Source organism: Carettochelys insculpta, chromosome 16 (genome assembly GCF_033958435.1).
Source record: "Carettochelys insculpta isolate YL-2023 chromosome 16, ASM3395843v1, whole genome shotgun sequence".
Lineage (NCBI taxonomy): Eukaryota > Metazoa > Chordata > Testudines > Carettochelyidae > Carettochelys > Carettochelys insculpta.
In genome coordinates, this window is record NC_134152.1 from 1,188,206 (window position 1) to 1,204,680 (window position 16,475).

Genomic DNA, 16,475 nt, shown 5'->3' on the forward strand with positions numbered 1-16,475 from the left:
CCAGCGCCGCACGCTGGCACCCGGCAGGGGAGGGGCGGCGGCGGCACCGGCACCGCCTAGCGCGGGTCGCCGCTCGCTGTACTGAGCGCGGCTCAGGCTGGGACTATGGCACGGGGGGCACCGCGCGCAGCGCGCGGGGGACGTGCTGGGGTGTGGGCTGGAAGGTAAAATGTAGCAGTGAGCGGAGGTTCAGGAGCCTCCTGGAGGCGGGAGGTCTGGGCGGGAGGGTGCAGGAACAACGGACCGTGGGAGACGCCTCTCCACACCTGATGGTAATGGGCTTTCCTGGGGCCAGTCTAGCTACAGTGCGGGAAACGCTGACAAGTATCGGAGAGGGAGCTGTGTTCGCCTGCATCCACAAAACCAATTAGATGTCCTGTGGCACCTGATAGACTAATTACAGACTAACATCATTGCCTGCAAAAGCTCATGCTCCAAAATTCCTGTTAGTCTATAAGTATCAGAGGGGTAGCCGTGTTAGTCTGGATCTGTAGAGCAACGAAGGGTCCTGTGGCACCTTATAGACTAACAGAAAAGTTTAGAGCATGAGCTTTCGTGAGTTAACTCACATCTGAAGAAGTGAGTTAACTCACGAAAGCTCATGCTCTAAACTTTTATGTTAGTCTATAAGGTGCCACAGGACCCTTCGTTGCTCTGTTAGTCTATAAGGTGCCATGGGCAATGCTATGATTCAGGGAAGCCTGCAAGGGCCTTTGATGAGATCATGGGGTACCGATCTCTATTTTGGTACTTGTATTTTTCCAGTCTGCGCTAGGAACCCAAAGGGGTTCTCACTGTACGGAGCTGCTATAAATGAGAGAAGGGACATCACCAGGAGGCCTCCCCTCCCCACTCCAGAGCACACCCAGAAATGCCTTAGCAACAAAGGTCTAACTGGGGGAAGTGCTGGCCCCAGGCTGGAAGAGAGAATTCCTGCTGGTGACATGCTGTTTAATTCAAATCATGTTTAGTGTATGACACAGATTGTTTTAAGTAATCTGATCGGTTTACTATCACTTACAAGCTCTTAAAATCTAGCTTGCTGCAGTTAGTTTTGTATTTTACCTGAAAAAGGATGGTGTTAGGAAACTGCCTGGGGGCAATAATCTCAGCTCAGTTAAAGGTTTGTGCACATACCTCTCCCCATTGAGGGAGGGACAGTTGGGTAACTACAGTAACCTTTACTGGTCAGGCTTTTGAAACAAGGATGGTACAGCTTTGGGGACCTGCATAGGGGGTACTTTGGCTGGAGCCTCTCTATTGTTGGTTAATGTGGTGACTGGCCAAAATATTCATGAATGCATTTGGGTGTGGCCTCTGGGGGAGGGCAAGCTTGGATGGCTCTGCAGCTTCTCACACCCACACAGCATGAGGGGGAACTCAGAAAGACAAGACAAAGGGCTCAGCAATATCCCAGATGCCATTTCAGCCTACAACATACTATGCACATGAAAGCAGGGGCATGGCCGGGGTGGAGGGGGCGAGTTTCAATCATCTGTGCATCTAGTTGTGTTAATCTTCTGTACTGGTTCTCCGATACCAGTCATGGGTAAGGTCAGGCTACTGTTGTACAGGCCTTAAAGCAGTATAACATTCCAATTAAATAAAAATTAAACGCTCTCAAAATAAAGGTTTATTAAACTTTTCTGCCCTGAAATTGCCTCCATTTGTATATAACAGAGACCCCCCCCCCGGGTCCTCGGAAGTGCCACTAGCGAGGCGTGGAACCCCACCGTGGAACACATGCTAGCACACTTGATCTCTCCTTCCAGTGGTGTCATCTGACCTTGGGCAGCAGATATCAGACATTCTCAGAGGAGACCAGCGACACCAGCAGGGGTTGTATCTAGTGTGATCTCTTTCAAGGGTTGTTTCCAATGAACTTGTAAAAAGGCATCACAAAGGGAAAACAAACCTAACTGAAAACTGCAAATTCCAAATTTGCTAAGATGAACCCGTTTTTTAAGTCCCAGCGTTGTCCGATGGGCCTGAAGCAGCTCAGGTCAAAACTAGGGTTCCTCTAGCTTTGAGGGGGCATTTCAGATACAGTTTCTTGGAGTAGATTCAGCATCAAGATCTGGCTTAGACAGGAAGCTCAGCATTGTATAGAGAGAGTCAGAAAGTTTGCTGATGCATCAAGTGAAGATAATGATTATGAGAATGAGTAGATGAGCAGCCATCTAAGAGGCACATAATCCCATGCAGTGCTTTTAGTAAGGACATAAACCCTGAGAGAACCCCACATCCCAGAACAGAACAGTGGTCCGATTACATTTCTGCCATTCTGGATGCAATTCCTGCAGCAAAAGCATCTCACCCCATCACTGACATGAAGAAACTAACAGACCAGCAAGTTGCGTGGAGTCCTTGGGAAGCTCTCCAGCTGCATTCGTTAAACACCAATAGGAACAGAAACTAGAGTTCATAAGACCCACTTTGCACATGTATAAAGGCTCAAGAACAGCATTGTTTTCTGGTGCAGAACGACATCCACGCACCCAGCTGGCAAACACGTCACCCAAGCAGCGAGATTAGCACGAGGAGCCAGCAGCTCCTGCTTTTCATGGCTTTACACATGGCCCTGAGGGCTGAGCTCAGGAGGAAAGTGGTGGGGAGGATCTCATCCCAGGGAGCAACATGAGGCATTCGGTCTGCCCAGGGCCCGAGTGACTGGTGAGCACTCTGCTTCAGGAGCCAGGGTGCAACATGAACTCATAGCCCTGATCATAATTAACTAACTGACAGCACTGGGTCAAGACAATCGCCCACCTGCAGCCTGGCACCAGAGCAGTTTCAAGGCCTGTTTCGACAGAGCGGACAGACGAACACTGGGCTGCCGACACTCTGGCCTCAGAGGCACTATGGGGAGGCACAGAGGGTGCAGCCAGAGGCCCACTCCGGGAAGTGATGTGAGTGTCAGGTCTCTGCTGCGATATGCATAGAGGCCTGTGTGATCAGTGCTCGCAGCAGCTTCCCCTTCCTCTCCAGCAGGGTCCAGCCCAGTGCTCTAGACTAGAGAGGACGGACAGGCAGCTCCATCATCAAGTGATCCCACCGGCAGCCAGGTTTTACCCACTCCTCTCCTGCCTAGAGAGCTGATGAACTCATTGCAGGCAAGGCTGGCAACTGAAAGCAAGGGCTGCTCAGGAACATGCAGCTCGTTGGTACTTCCAAGGGGGAGAGATGAGGAAGAAACGCCGAAGTCTCCAGTAGCACCCGTGGGAGGGAGAAGACAATGCAGCTGCCCAGGTCCACTAAACATGGTGCTTGGGGGTGCTGGTAATCAGCACCCGGGCTGGGGAAGTGCCGCCAGTCCTGGGCGAGTCTCTCGTTTCACATGGTGAAGGTGTCCTGACTCCAGACCCTCTCACCTGCGATGAATGTGGCTCGCACGTGTAGGCTGTTGTCCAACAGAAGAAAATCTGCAACGGACAGGAGAGAGGCGCAGGAATCAGACAGCAGCAGCGGCAGCAGAAGCCCAGGGGGACGACTGTAGGGTTACATTTCCTGCTCCCAGCAGAGACACTCCCATACCCCTGCAGACTCGGCAGATTTACAGTCAGGCACATACCCCAGAAGGTGATCAAACTGCTCTTACCAAACCTGGCAACGCTACCACCTGGGGAGGGGCGACTGCCTTGGGGGTCCGCACGGGGAGCGACCCCTCCCTCCAAGGCAGGCAGACAGCAGGAGAGGAACGACTCTTCCTGTCGCTCTTTGGAGGAAGGGCCATTTCCCCACCAAGTGCCGACGCTAACTCGAGGGGGCAACATGCTATCGAGCTGCAGCCAGCTGACCCCGGCCCCATTGCGGGTCAGTCGGTGGCACCCTAGGGAGTGGTGTCACGGCCCCAGTGGTGAGGGAGCTCATCGGTATGTCAGCCCATGGGGCACGGTGATGGTGGGCTGTGGAGCTCACTGCTTCTCCAGCCCTGGCCTCAGTCACGAGAGGCACTGCAGAGCCAGGCAGAGCGGTGCCTCAGCCTCCCGGGCCTGCGCATACCTGCATCGGCATCATAGTTCAGGGTCCCCTTCCGGTGCTCAATTCCCAGCAGCTGGGCAGGATGCAGAGATGCCGCCTCCAGGGCTGTCTCCACAGTGCAGCCTTTGGGGAAGAAGAACGCCTTTACAGTAGCTGCAGACCTTTCAGAACCCCCACCATCCTGGGATGCCCTTCAGACACATGGAAAGGAGGAATCGGGGCTATTCAGCTTGGCCCCTGCTTGCCTGTGATCATGCAAGAGCTTGCTCGGCCTCACTGACGAGAGTAGGGCCTACCTCGCCCTGGCTGGCCCGCAGCGTGGCTCTGCCTGGGAAGAACACCACAGCCAGCCTTGCTGGCATGAGGAGCTCCCCCGACTCTCTGCATATGTGCAGAGCCCACTGGCCCCCCTAGGAGAGTTGAAGGCTGCAGCCTCCACCCCAGAGCCTGCAGGCAGAGCCACAGGTGAGCCGGACTTACCGGTGGCTTCCAGGAAGTGCCGCACACAAGAATCCATGGTGGCCACGCTGCCACTCAGCGTCTTCGTCCCTGAGCCAGAGAAAAGACAGAAGACTAACCAGCTGCGGCTGACAGTGAGAGTCCCTGGGGCTGCGACCTTAGTCTGTATGTGAACAAGTCTGGGGTGCTCAGCCTCAGCTCCAGAGACGACGATGGTGACAAGGCAGGGCTGAGGGGTCTGAGCTGAGGTGGGGAGGCCTTCTGCAGTGGCTGTTTGACCAGCTCCTGCTCACCCCATGACAGGCTCTGCTCTCTGCACCTGGCCCCTCACAGCCCCGGGAGAGGGTCGGGTTTAATCTAAAGGGACGAACAAGCTGCTGTTGTCCCAGGCAGCATGAGACCTCCTACACTGGCAGGATGAGCTGCTCACATGAGCACCACTCCAGATGTGGCCCCATTTGCCCACATTCCCTCCCCAGCAAGACATCACAGCTCAGGGGTCAGGATCTCCATCAGTCAATGGGCACTCCCCAGGGCCAGGTGACAGCGGCTCAGCACCTACAGGGTTCACATCTGCTCTGCAGCCCCTGGAGCCGCCGGGCAGGCCCAGGGAGCTGCTTTCAACAGATGCCTCCTAGGTGGCCAGGCTGCATGCGTAACACTTACCTGCAATGTACGTGTTCAACCCATCCACCTCGACCACCTGCTGGCCCAGTGTGTGCCTGCCCGGGGCCAGCCCCATGCCAGCGATGGCGTCCGTCACCAGCACTAGGCCTACGGCAGACAAGGAGGGGCCATGTTAGTGCAAGCCTGTGGCTCAACTTCGCAGATCCCCCCGCGTTCTGTGGTGCGAGACCCAGGCACGTTGCTCTGGTGAGAAGTGAACGGCACCAGTCAGGACGCCTGTGACCGGAGGGCTCTCCCGAGAGCAAATGCACCACCTAGGGGCAGGGCAGTCTGTGGCTCTGGCGAGGGAGAGAGAAGATAGAAAACCAAGGAGCAGACAGACTGTGGGACCTGCCCCAAGCTTTGTGCTTATCTTGGGAAGCAGCAGGCTGGGCTGAAGGGCCAGGCAAAAGCAAGGTACACGAGAGCCGCAGGGAACACATCGGTGCGGACAGGGATGAGGAGCGACGCTGCGCTCTGCCTGCGAGAGGCCGCCACCACCACCCACGTTTCCCCTTCTGCAGGGCCGAGGGAGGGTGCAGGGCCCCTAAAACCTGAAGTCCCCTGTTTATTCACAGAACAGGTAGAGTGTGGGCAGTCACAGAGCCACTCTTCACCTCCCACTGGGCTACCAACAGGCCTCCCCGGCTGGGAGTCCACATCCCCTGGCAAGAACTTGGGATGCTCTTAGAGGATCTATGCTGAAATGGCTGTCAAGGGGGCAGGGCAGATACTACCCCACTCCTCAAGTGTGCTCTGCAGACACCCATACACCAGGGGTTGCAGAAAGCCCCGATAGCACGAGGCACACCTCGGAGAGACCGAGCCTGCTCCTCCTCGCACTCCTGACCACAGAACAGCCGAGTTGCAGTATTCAAAGAGTGACCAGAGTGGTACATTAGATACAGAACAGTTAAATAGCAACAGAGAGAAAGCTCTCATCCCGTTACCCCTCCTCTACTTACGATGCATTGACGACATCTTTATGATTTGGACCCATGGTATAGAGACTCTAGAAAAATTCCACTGAGACTTTAACGATCTGCACCCCGCCATCAACTTATGCCTCGACTACTCTACACAAGAGATACATTTCCTGGACGCTACAGTACAACTCAAGGACGGCCTGATCAGTACCGTACTCTACCGGAAACCCACTGATCACTGTGCTTACCTACATGCTTCCATCCGGCACACAAAACTAGATCCACTGTTTACAGTCAAGCCCTTAGGTACAATCCCATTTGCTCTGATCCCACTGACAGAGACCAAAAACTACAAGATCTTTACCAAATATTCAAAAACTTGAACTACCCACCAGGAGAAGTAAAAAAACAAATCGACAGGGCCAGATGAATACCCAGAGACCAGCTACTCCAAGATAGGCCCAAAAAGCCAAGAACAGAACACCACTGGTCATCACCTACAGCCCCCAACTCAAACCGCTGCAATGCATTATTAAAGACCTACAACCTATCCTTAATCAGGATGCCACACTCTGGAAGGCCCTAGGTGACAGGCCTGTTCTCTCCCACTGACAACTTCCCACTCTTATGAGGATTCTCACCAACAGCCACAGTCTATACCACAGGAACACCAGTCCTGGGACTTTTCCTTGAAACAAAGCCCGCTGCCAGCTTTGTCCACATATCTATCCTGGAGATACCATCACTGGACCTAACCAGGTTATTCACAGAATCACAGGCACATTCTCATGTTCCTCAACTACCATCATATATGCCATCATGTGCCAACAATGCCCAGATGCTTTGTATATTGGACAGACTTCAAACTCTCTCAGACAAAGAGTTAATGGGCACGAAACAAACATAAAAACACTCCTGATCCACAAACCGGTCAGCCGGCATTTTAATGGAGTGGGCCATTCTGCTAATGATCTGAAGGTCTGTGTCTTACTGAAGAGGAATTTTCACAACAGATTGGAAAGAGAAGCTGCTGAACTCTCTTCTATATTCAAATTTGACACATTAACACGTGGTTTGAACCGGGATGGGAATTTTTAGGGGCTCTTTTGCATACTTGGCTTAATCTAATGGACTCCCCCCGCCACCTTCTGCCCCCTGCTCTCTGATTTGCTCACCTTGATAATATTTTTCTGATTTGTCAACACTGATTACTGTTTTTGGTTCTCTATGCCTGAAGTATTGAGTCTGTTCTGGTGTGGCTATGGTCTGAAGAAGTGGGTCTGTCCCACGAAAGCTCATCACCTAATAAATTATTTTATTAGTCTTTAAAGTGCTGCTGGATGGCTGTTTTGTTTTGACAGAACAGTTAGTAGGGCCTAGGAGTGGGAACCAGCACCATCTGATCATGCCACGCCTAGAGATGAAGGGTCCCTCGCCCCCAAGCCACCCAGCCAGCCTTCCCCCGCCACCAGATGGGGAATAATCCCACCTGGCACCGGCATGTCAACTGGGGGAGACACTCCCCACGGGCACAGCATCTGCGTCAGAGGTGCCCTGCTATCCTGACCCGGGGCTCCCCAGGGACTTACCTTTGGGGTGTGCTCGATGTGCAATTCTCAGTGCTGCAGGGTTGGTGTGGATCCCATCGGATATCATGCCATAGAACACCCTCCGCCTGGCTGGAATCTGGTCACTTGTCAGCAGCCCCACGATTCCTGGGTCGCGATGGTGGAACTGTGCAAAGGGACAAGAAAACAAGCACAAGGCCGGTCACAAAGAACCAGGCTGCCAGTGCCTCTGCAGGGCCATCAGCTGTCCCAGTTGTATAGGGACAGTGCTGATATCTGGGGCTTGGTCTCATTTCCTCCCCATTCCCACCCCTTCTACCGTCCCGATTTTCCCCACTTGCTGTCTGGTCACCCCACTGCCCTGGCGAGGGGGTCCTGCCATGAGGGCAACAGCCCAGCCTAGTGACAGCAAAGAGGCTTGCATGGCACTACAGTCCAGACCCGCTGGGGAGGGAGGGTGGTACTGTGCCTCCATTGGTGGTGGCTGGCCACATACAGAGGTCGAAGAGTCTGCGACAGCCTTTACACACCCAGTTGGGTCTTTCGTCCAGGCCATGGGGGCTTACACGTTTGGACCCAGAGGCCCAGGGCCATTTTCCCTGCCGACAGACCACCGGATGCGTAGCAGGGAACAATGCCCAAGCGGGGAGGGGTAGCTCAGTGGTTTGAGCAGTGGCCTGCTAAACCCAGGCTTCTGAGCTCAGTCCTGGAGGGGCCAGTTAGGGATCAGGGGCAAACAGATTAAAAAAAATAAAATCCTCAGGGAGGGCGACAGGTCCTGCTGTGAGTGCAGGGGATTGGGCTCCATGATCTCTCCAGGCCTATGAGACAGATGTATCTCCATAAGAGAAGACGAGCCAGAGTGAATCAAGAGCAAGCGGTGGGCCCCTTGGTTACTTACAGGTAACATGGCATTGAACAGATGGGTGATAAATGTAGCACCGTGCCGGACAGCTTCCTCCGCCTGCGACAGATTAGCCACCGAATGTCCTGCAGAGACAGCCCATCAGGTGGCCTCTCGTCATTTCCCCCTTTTCTCCCTCCATCTATTCCAATGACACCCATGGACCTGCATGCACAGACCACAAATCCACCTCCAAGTCCTCCACCCAAGTCCTGACACTGGCCCTTCCAGAACCCCTGGATGTTCTGCATCTAGGAGCTGAGAGGCATCTGGATCCATACTACAGTCTTCCAGGCATGCGTAGCACCTGGCGTCTCAGGACTTCAGCAGAGCGCCATGGCAGGGGCGAGACCATCTGCTAATGGACCAGCTTTGGTTGGCAGAGACAAGCTTGTGAACCTACACAAAGCTCTTCTTCAGACCCCGAGGGTGCTGATGAGACCCTGGCGCTTTGTCACAGTGATGGAGTGAGATCTCCTTTTGCCCAGCAGAGACCCTGTCCCAAATCCCTTCCGGGGCCTCAAATCCCACCAGCGGCAGAAATCTGCCCTTCTGGGTTTGTCTGTTACACAGCTTATGGGCAGCAAATGCTACGGTCAGTTATACCGATCTGCTGCAGAAACCCTTCCTTAGTACGGTTCATCAATTTGAGCCCAAAGAGGAACAACTCGGGGGCAGGAAGGTAATATTTTCTAGGCTTGCTCTCAGCCCCAAAGGGGAGCTTGTGATCAATACGAGCAAAATACAGCCACTGCTAAGCTACCAGAGTGGTAGAGGGAAACCCAGGTCTCCGCGCACACTGCTTCCACTTAAAGCAAAGGGCTATGCTAAGCCTTCTACAGATTCATGTCGTCTCCATTTCCAGGTGTGCAATGGGAAACCCAGTAAGAGGCCCCAGGTTTCAGGGGGCAGGTAATCGGCACTTTCTGGAAAGCCCCCTTTAAGGTGTCTACAGCTGGACGCTTCAACTTCTTTATGCAAGAATTTAAACAGATTAACTTTAGAAGTTGAACCTTTGCCTGTGGTTGCCCCCCACTGAGGCCTTCGCTAAGTTTAAGGCAAGAGGAGCTCAGGCTCAAATTCTGTTCTCAAGTCCATGCGATCCCCCCATTCTACTACTGCATCTTGCTGGAGTCAGGGTCACACACACAACTCCAAGTGCAATTGGCCCTTACAAGCCCTCTGAAACACTTCGACACACACTGTCAGATGAGCCCACCCACCACAGTCACGTTGTGCAGCTGTACTTTTATGCTTCTGTTTCATTGCAGGGCTCCAGAGTTTTGAAGGACATTCACTCTACACAGTTGTGGGCATGAGGAGTGGAAGCAGAGAGGTTTTCTTTTTAAGCTTGGAAAAGACAGAATTCCAATGCAGATAGCTTGAACTAAGTAACCACTCTGGTCACTCTTCAGATACTGCATTGGGAAATGCAGCTGTTAGGGTTCTCAAAGCTATGTCGGCTTTACCACGCAACCATGAGCATCAGCTCCTTGAGTGCTCTGGGGCTGAAACCCCAGTGGGGAAGATTGCAGCTCCCCTCTCCCTTCAGTGCCTCTCACCTGCTGGCAGGTCCCACAGACCAGCACCTCCCACTCCCTCCTGCCACAATCAGCTGTTCTGCAGCATTCAGAGGAGAAAGGCTCAAGGCCTGGGGAAGAGCTGGGAGCTAAACTGAAGGATGGCCCCTCTGCCCACTACATGCACCTGCAGTACAGACAGCGGCCTCGTTCACAAGGGTAACGCCATTTACCTCCAGGCACCAGCACTGGTGGGGGACCTGTGTGATGGAGCAGAACACCAGGCCCGGGCGACCAATGAGCGCAACTGGAGACGTTCAGGGATTCCCTGCCAGGCACTTACCCAGCGAGACGCAGATGCCCTGTCTGGTGAGTTCCTGGATCACCTCGCTGCTCCTCTTCATCTCTGGGGCCAGGGTGACGATCCGGACACTGTCCAGGTGCCCGTAGGTGGCAAGCACGTCTTGGAAGGCCCCTGACTCGAAGGTGCTCAGGTAGAGCTCTGGGTGTGCCCCCTTCTTCTCCTTGCTTATGAAAGGTCCCTCCAGATGGACCCCTGCCCACCAGCAAGGGAAAAAACAGCCACAGCTGCCTCCCATCTTACTCACCTCTCCACCTCAGCCAGGCCAGTTCCCTCCCCCCACAGGCCAGTCTCTGCTGCTGCCCCTCCCCCAAGAGCTGACTGAGAATGAAACGGGAGCAAGTCCCCCAGTGCCTCTCCCTGTGACTGACACCTGCTCAATCCGCCGCAACTGGCTCCTTCCCCTCATTGCCCCACTCTGCCCTGGCTCTGCTTGGCCTCCCGCACGTCCAAGCCCCGGCTCAGGCCTCCTCACAGCCCCTCCTGCTGCCTGTTCCCTGCTCTCCAGACCCAGCCTGGCCCAGACACCAGCAGCTCAGTTTTAAGGTGCAAAGCAAGGTCCCTGAGGTGCAGCCTCCCCCGCCCCAATTTTCAGGCCAAGACCTCCCCACCTCAGCGACCAATGGAAGCTCTGGAGCAGCTCTCCTCAGCAGAGCGAGAGACACAGCATCGCTGCCGGCTTGGGCAGTGCGCCCACCCACTCTCCACATCCAGCAGGGCCGACATATTGGCTGCAGAGCCCAGCAGAGAGGAGCACAATAGTAAGTGCCCCGCAACGGGGCTGAGGGAGAACACGGCAGCCAGCAAATGGAGATCTCTGGGAGTCCTGCCCAGGATGCCCCCGGCCTCACTCAGGGTGGAAAATCTCAAGCCCCCACAGCAGCTGCTTTCCAGCCCTACACAAGAGCAAGTGCACCTGCAGCAGAGGGACAGAGCCTTGCTGTTCACTTACCCAGGATACCAGCTCCGTGAGGCCCTCCATTAGTTATGCTGATCTGAGGAAGAACCTAGAAGGACAGGGACTTGTTAGAAGCCCCACAAACATGGTACCCAGCCTGCCCACACTGGGACCCCTAGCACAGTGCCGGCAAGTGCCAAAGGGAACCGGTTCACCCACTTGGCCCTGGGAAGATGGCACAAACCGGCCCAAGAGCCAGAGGTGCTTTCCTGCTGCGCCTGACCTGAGCAGCTCTCAGAGTTGTGGGTCAGGCTGACACCAGGCTTTTGCAGAAAGGATTCATCTCTGCTGCAGGGAAGCACACACTACTTCAGAACACCCCCTATTGTGCCCTGCTCTCAAAGGCACCCAGGACCTGTGACACACCATGCAGGTCCCAAGCCCCATATAATCTACCTCACGGGGCCCTGGGAACACAGCCGTGTCAGCCACCTAAGATTATGGACAAACTGAGGGCCAAGCTCCTCACACCCCTTCCCAACAGGCCACGGCTGTGACGGAGCCCAGACCAACCCCTCTGGGCTGAGGCCTGCCCCCAGACCCAACGGTGCCAGCCCCACTGCCCTGAGCATGGTGGTGCTGCCGGGGGCCCCCTTACCTTGTGGTAGACGGATGGTGGGGAGGTCACTAGGGTTGGGCAGAAGGAGGTCACGCCATGGGACAGAATCTTCTGACTCACCAGAGAGATCCCTGACTGGAAGTCATCCGTGGCCACGGAGAAATCCACCCCAAAGCCCCCTACAGCAGAAGGGGAACATGGGCAGCTGTGCATGTGAGCCAGCCAACGGGTGACCCAGCAGCTTTGCTCTAAGGCCCAGGGAGGCCAGCCCCAGAGGCAGGCTGGTAAAAGCACCGGGCTGAGCTTGGAGAACAAAGGGAGTGCCCCACAGCAGAGGGCTGTGGACAGGCAGGGATTGCACAAAAAGCCCCTCGGGAAGGTGGTGTGGAGCAGCTGACTTGCACTAGCCCTCCTGGGAACTAACCCTCAAGGACAGGCTGGCAAACCCACTGGAAGGGACCTGCCCCCATTTCACCCAGCACCTGCCCCCTGCTCTTTGCTAGGCATTTGACCTGGCCCTCTTCCAGGGTGTCCACGCACCCCTGGAGCTGTGAATCGTTTGTCCGGACACACCCCTGGGAGCGTGGCAAGGTTCTGAGCCCACTGGGCCGGGGGAACTGGGGCACAGAGAGCAAAGTTATTTGCTCAAGATCACACCAGAAACCACTCCTCGGGTCGCCACAGTGCAGCCACACCAGTCGTCCCCACTGAGAGTGAGAGGTGCTTTGGGGGAGCCATCCCACCGTGCCACTGCCACAGGGGTCTGGGGAGGGTGCACTGCCTTGCATCTGTGCACGCGTGAGGGGAGACAGAATGAGCATGTTGGGGGAGGGAACATCACAACACACTGTCTTGAAGTTCACACAGCAGCCAGGGCAACCAATCTGGGGGTGAAGGAACAGCCCCCCCATCAGCCCAGCACTACACAGTACAGCAGTACACCTTCCCTCTCCTCCCCATAGCAGCTACCTGCTGTTTGCTGGCTCACAGTTCTGTGGTTCTCTCTGCATCCTCAGCCGCTCTGTAAGCTCCCCAAGCGGAGGAATGTCAACACGACCCCCAGCTTTGAAAGGGGAAAGGTGCATGCCTGCCGAGCAGCTGAGCTCAAAACCCTGAGCAGAGTGGTCACCATGGGCATCGTGGGATGCTGGGGGAGGCTGCCGTTCGTTATGTCAATAGAACTGGTGTCTGCCCTGGCACTTCACCACTTTCACTGTGCTGTGGCAAGCTCAGTGGCTCTAGCAGAGGGGGTTTTATTAGGATGGCAAACCAGCAGTTTGTAACGTGTACGCATCGGTTTTTGTGGGCACCAGCTGCCTTTCGCCAGCAAAGCTGTGGAGTACAGACAAAGCCTCCATGCAGAAAGCCAGACGCAGACTGTGCTAAACTAGACAACATGCTGCTCTTATCGGCAGGCGCTGCTGACGTCCTAACAAAGTGCATTTCCAGGAGAGAGGAGCACTGAGAGACAGTTCAACGGGCGGGCAGGCACACGCGTGCTGGAACTCATCCAGCGGGTACTAAATGGCACACGTGCAGCTGAGCTCTCTCGCCAATTTGCTCTGGATCTGCTGGAAGGCCTTACCATTAATCTGTAAATCAATGAATCCGGGGGCAATGATGCTGCCCTTGCAATCCAGCTGAATATCAGCAGATCCCTTCTCATCAAAGAACAGCTTCTCTGGGTTGAGGAGCTTCCCCTCTCGCACCCACAGGTCCTCCCTGTGGAAGAGCCATGCAGAACAAGATATCTATCCTTCCTCCTGGTAGCTGGGAGGAGGCCTGGGCTGCTCCCCACCCCATTCAGCCCTTCCCCATTAGAAAACCCAGCAATGGGCTCAGGTGGCAGCACACAGACCACCCCAACATGGGTACTGGTGGTTAACCCGCCACGTGCTGGTATAGCCAGCAGGAACCAAACGAGCACCAGCCACTCCTGACCCAGGAAACGGTAAGTGTCAGCTCTGGACTGTTTCCTGCTCCCATTCACCAAAACATGAACAATGCCCCCACAGTCTCCTTGGGAGGGCTGGCAACCCCTGGGTCTGTCCTCTCTCCCTGTACACAGGACAGACGTGGGAGGAGGGTAGCGTGGACAAGATGAGGCTGTTAAGAGTATACACCTGTTCTGATAAGCTGCCAACTCCATGACCATCAAGACCACTCGGACCCCACTATGGCCTTATAAACCAGGGGGAAGTGGGGTGAGGTAAGAACCAGCAGCCCTGTGATTAGTGCGTTGTGCTGCCATGCAAGATATCTGCAGTGGTTCAGCTCCTGGACCTGGTTTTTCCAAAGAGCAGCACTCTAGGCTCCAAAACGTTCTCTGCCTCTCCTGCCATGGCATTAAAGGATCACGTTTCGGTATGCAGGCAGCCATGCCAGGCACAGACCCATTTGCTCACCTTTGCAGCTGGTGACTCCGCAGAATCTGGCAGTTAGTGAACTGGAAGATTGGAGCATCCGAGACAGACTTATTAGATGGCATCGTTGGGGCTGTGAGAAAACAGGGCAGGGGAACGATACAGAGGATGAGATACTTCCAGTAACCCACAGAGGCCTCGAGAGAAGAACGAGAAAGGAAGGGTGGTTAGTGCAGAGGGCTGAGACTCAGCAGAGAATGAAAGACTCTCTCTCTTCTACTGTACCTCCAGGCCCCCTGATTTTCCATGCCACTCCAGAGACCCTTAAACCTGCCTGGGGGTCTTATGAAGTCAGTGGTACTGTGGGGGCATGGATCAGCACTTGTCATGCTCTCCTCATCAGTAACTAGCCCTGGGCAGAGATGCTAGCGACGCAGCCAGTGGCCCAAATTCTGTGACAAAGCCTGGTCATGTGCAACTGCAGGCTCACTGTGCACACGGTGAGAAGCAGAAGGCGCTGCCCATCGGCTCACCCACACAGACCAGCAGACAAGGTAGCTGTTGCAACACTGAGGCTACAGTTGGTTGTCCTGCAGCATAACCTGATTGCCAGCAACGTGCCCATAAAAGGCCCTGGGAAGTGGGGGCTCTGTTGCTCCCAGGCTCTTTACGTATTGAGAGCATTCCCCCAGGAAAGCGTTGTGGGTGTCTGCAAGTGCACAGGGATGGGCACAGCCAGAGATCTGCCCCACTCGCCAGCGGGAGGGGAGGACGCTAGGAGCAGGGGAAGGAGACAGGAGGAGGAAGCTTTAGGTCACCAACAAACACGCCTTGGTCCCAAGCGAGTCTGGGAAGCTCCCCAAGCCCTGCTGACAACAAACAACTGACCCAGATTAGTGTTAAACCGCCCCTCAAGAGCCACTTCTGTGCTTAACACGCGCCTTTGTGGGCGCAAGGGGCATCATCCCAGCCAGGCGCGATTTAAAACGGGGTCTTAATGGAAACGCTGCGGGCCTGACGCAGGCCCAGCAAAGTCCATGGGAGCTTTCCAGGAGCCCCAGCGAGCTTCAGGCCCCTCCGCTCAGGGCTGTGAACCGCAGGCGGAAGCCGACCAGAGCGACCCCGGTGCGGCCGCGGGAGCGGGGCCAGCCCGGCCCAGACCAGACCAGACCTCGCCCCTTCCCCTCCACTCACCTCCGCGCCTGGGACGCTCAGCCTGACCCCGCCCGCCCGCTTGCGAGCCAGGCTCCCGCGGGCGGGGCGCACCCGGGCACCGGCTGACGGGCTGCGACGGGCGCCCGGAACCCGCCGGAGCCCCCCCGCGTCACGTGAGGCGGCTCAGCTGATGGGCGGGGCGGGCACGTGATCGGCCGCCAGGGCCGCCATGATGGGAAGGGCGGAGAAGGTGCGGCCGCGGGGCCGGGCAATGCCGGCTGCCCCCGCCCCCCCCGGCACAACCGCTTCCGCAGCCGGCCAGAGCGCCCCCCCGCCGAGAGCTCCCCCCCCCGCCCGTCTCGGCCCCCTCACAGCCCCCCCCCCGCCGAGAGCTCCCCCCCCCCCCTTCTCGGCCCCCTCACAGCCGAGCCCCCCCCCCGCCCGTCTCGGCCCCCTCACAGCCCCCCCCCCCCCGCCGAGAGCTCCCCCCCCTTCTCGGCCCCCTCACAGCCGAGCCCCCCCCCCGCCCGTCTCGGCCCCCTCACAGCCCCCCCCCCCCCCGCCGAGAGCTCCCCCCCGCCCGTCTCGGCCCCCTCACAGCCCCCCCCCCGCCGAGCTCCCCCCCGCCCGTCTCGGCCCCCTCACAGCCCCCCCCCCCCCGCCGAGAGCTCCCCCCCGCCCGTCTCGGCCCCCTCACAGCCCCCCCCCCCGCCGAGAGCTCCCCCCCGCCCTTCTCGGCCCCCTCACAGCCCCCCCCCCCGCCGAGAGCTCCCCCCCGCCCGTCTCGGCCCCCTCACAGCCCCCCCGCCCGCCGAGAGCTCCCTCCCGCCCGTCTCGGCCCCCTCACAGCCCCCCCCGCCGAGAGCTCCCCCCCGCCCTTCTCGGCCCCCCCCCGGCCCCCGCCCAGAGCCCCTCCCGCCCTTCTCGGCCCCTCCCCAGCGTCTCTGCACCCACCAGTGCCCCGAGAACTCCTCTGCACCCCCTCGCCGGCAGGCAGCTCGCAGTGCGCTGGCAACGGAGCCCACGTGGGGACTGGGGTCAGTCAGCTGATCCCG

At 56.8% G+C, this 16,475-nt stretch overlaps 1 protein-coding gene across 6 annotated transcripts; it reads right to left on the reverse strand.

The window, feature by feature from the left end:
* Positions 1 to 1,621: 1,621 nt before the first annotated feature.
* On the reverse strand, positions 1,622 to 16,472 carry AMDHD2 (amidohydrolase domain containing 2). Of its 6 annotated transcripts, none has more exons than XM_075010235.1 (12): positions 16,375 to 16,472; positions 14,308 to 14,398; positions 13,488 to 13,624; positions 11,942 to 12,081; positions 11,338 to 11,392; positions 10,368 to 10,580; positions 8,502 to 8,590; positions 7,622 to 7,766; positions 5,107 to 5,214; positions 4,462 to 4,530; positions 4,003 to 4,104; positions 1,622 to 3,422 (listed from the first exon to the last, which is right to left on the reverse strand). In XM_075010235.1, the coding sequence occupies exons 2-12, from the start codon at positions 14,388 to 14,390 to the stop codon at positions 3,334 to 3,336; spliced, it is 1,230 nt and encodes a 409-aa protein (XP_074866336.1). In that variant the 5' UTR covers positions 14,391 to 14,398; positions 16,375 to 16,472; the 3' UTR covers positions 1,622 to 3,333. The 6 variants fall into 6 exon arrangements, with proteins under 6 accessions (XP_074866336.1, XP_074866335.1, XP_074866334.1 ...); XM_075010234.1 differs by having other exon boundaries at positions 14,308 to 14,462; positions 16,375 to 16,391; XM_075010233.1 differs by lacking the exon at positions 16,375 to 16,472 and adding an exon at positions 15,460 to 15,662.
* Between the last annotated feature and the right edge of the window lie 3 nt (positions 16,473 to 16,475).

What these genes read in the sequence shown, in the direction of transcription:
- AMDHD2 (XM_075010235.1), bottom strand. Translation starts at nt 14,390, where the DNA reads ATGCCATCTAATAAGTCTGTCTCGGATGCTCCAATCTTCCAGTTCACT. An exon ending in CATTGATTTACAGATTAATG is followed by an intron (nt 12,082 to 13,487) that starts GTAAGGCCTTCC and finishes CTTCTGCTGTAG; the next exon opens with GGGGCTTTGGGGTGGATTTC. An exon ending in GTTGAACACGTACATTGCAG is followed by an intron (nt 4,531 to 5,106) that starts GTAAGTGTTACG and finishes TCTCTGGCTCAG; the next exon opens with GGACGAAGACGCTGAGTGGC.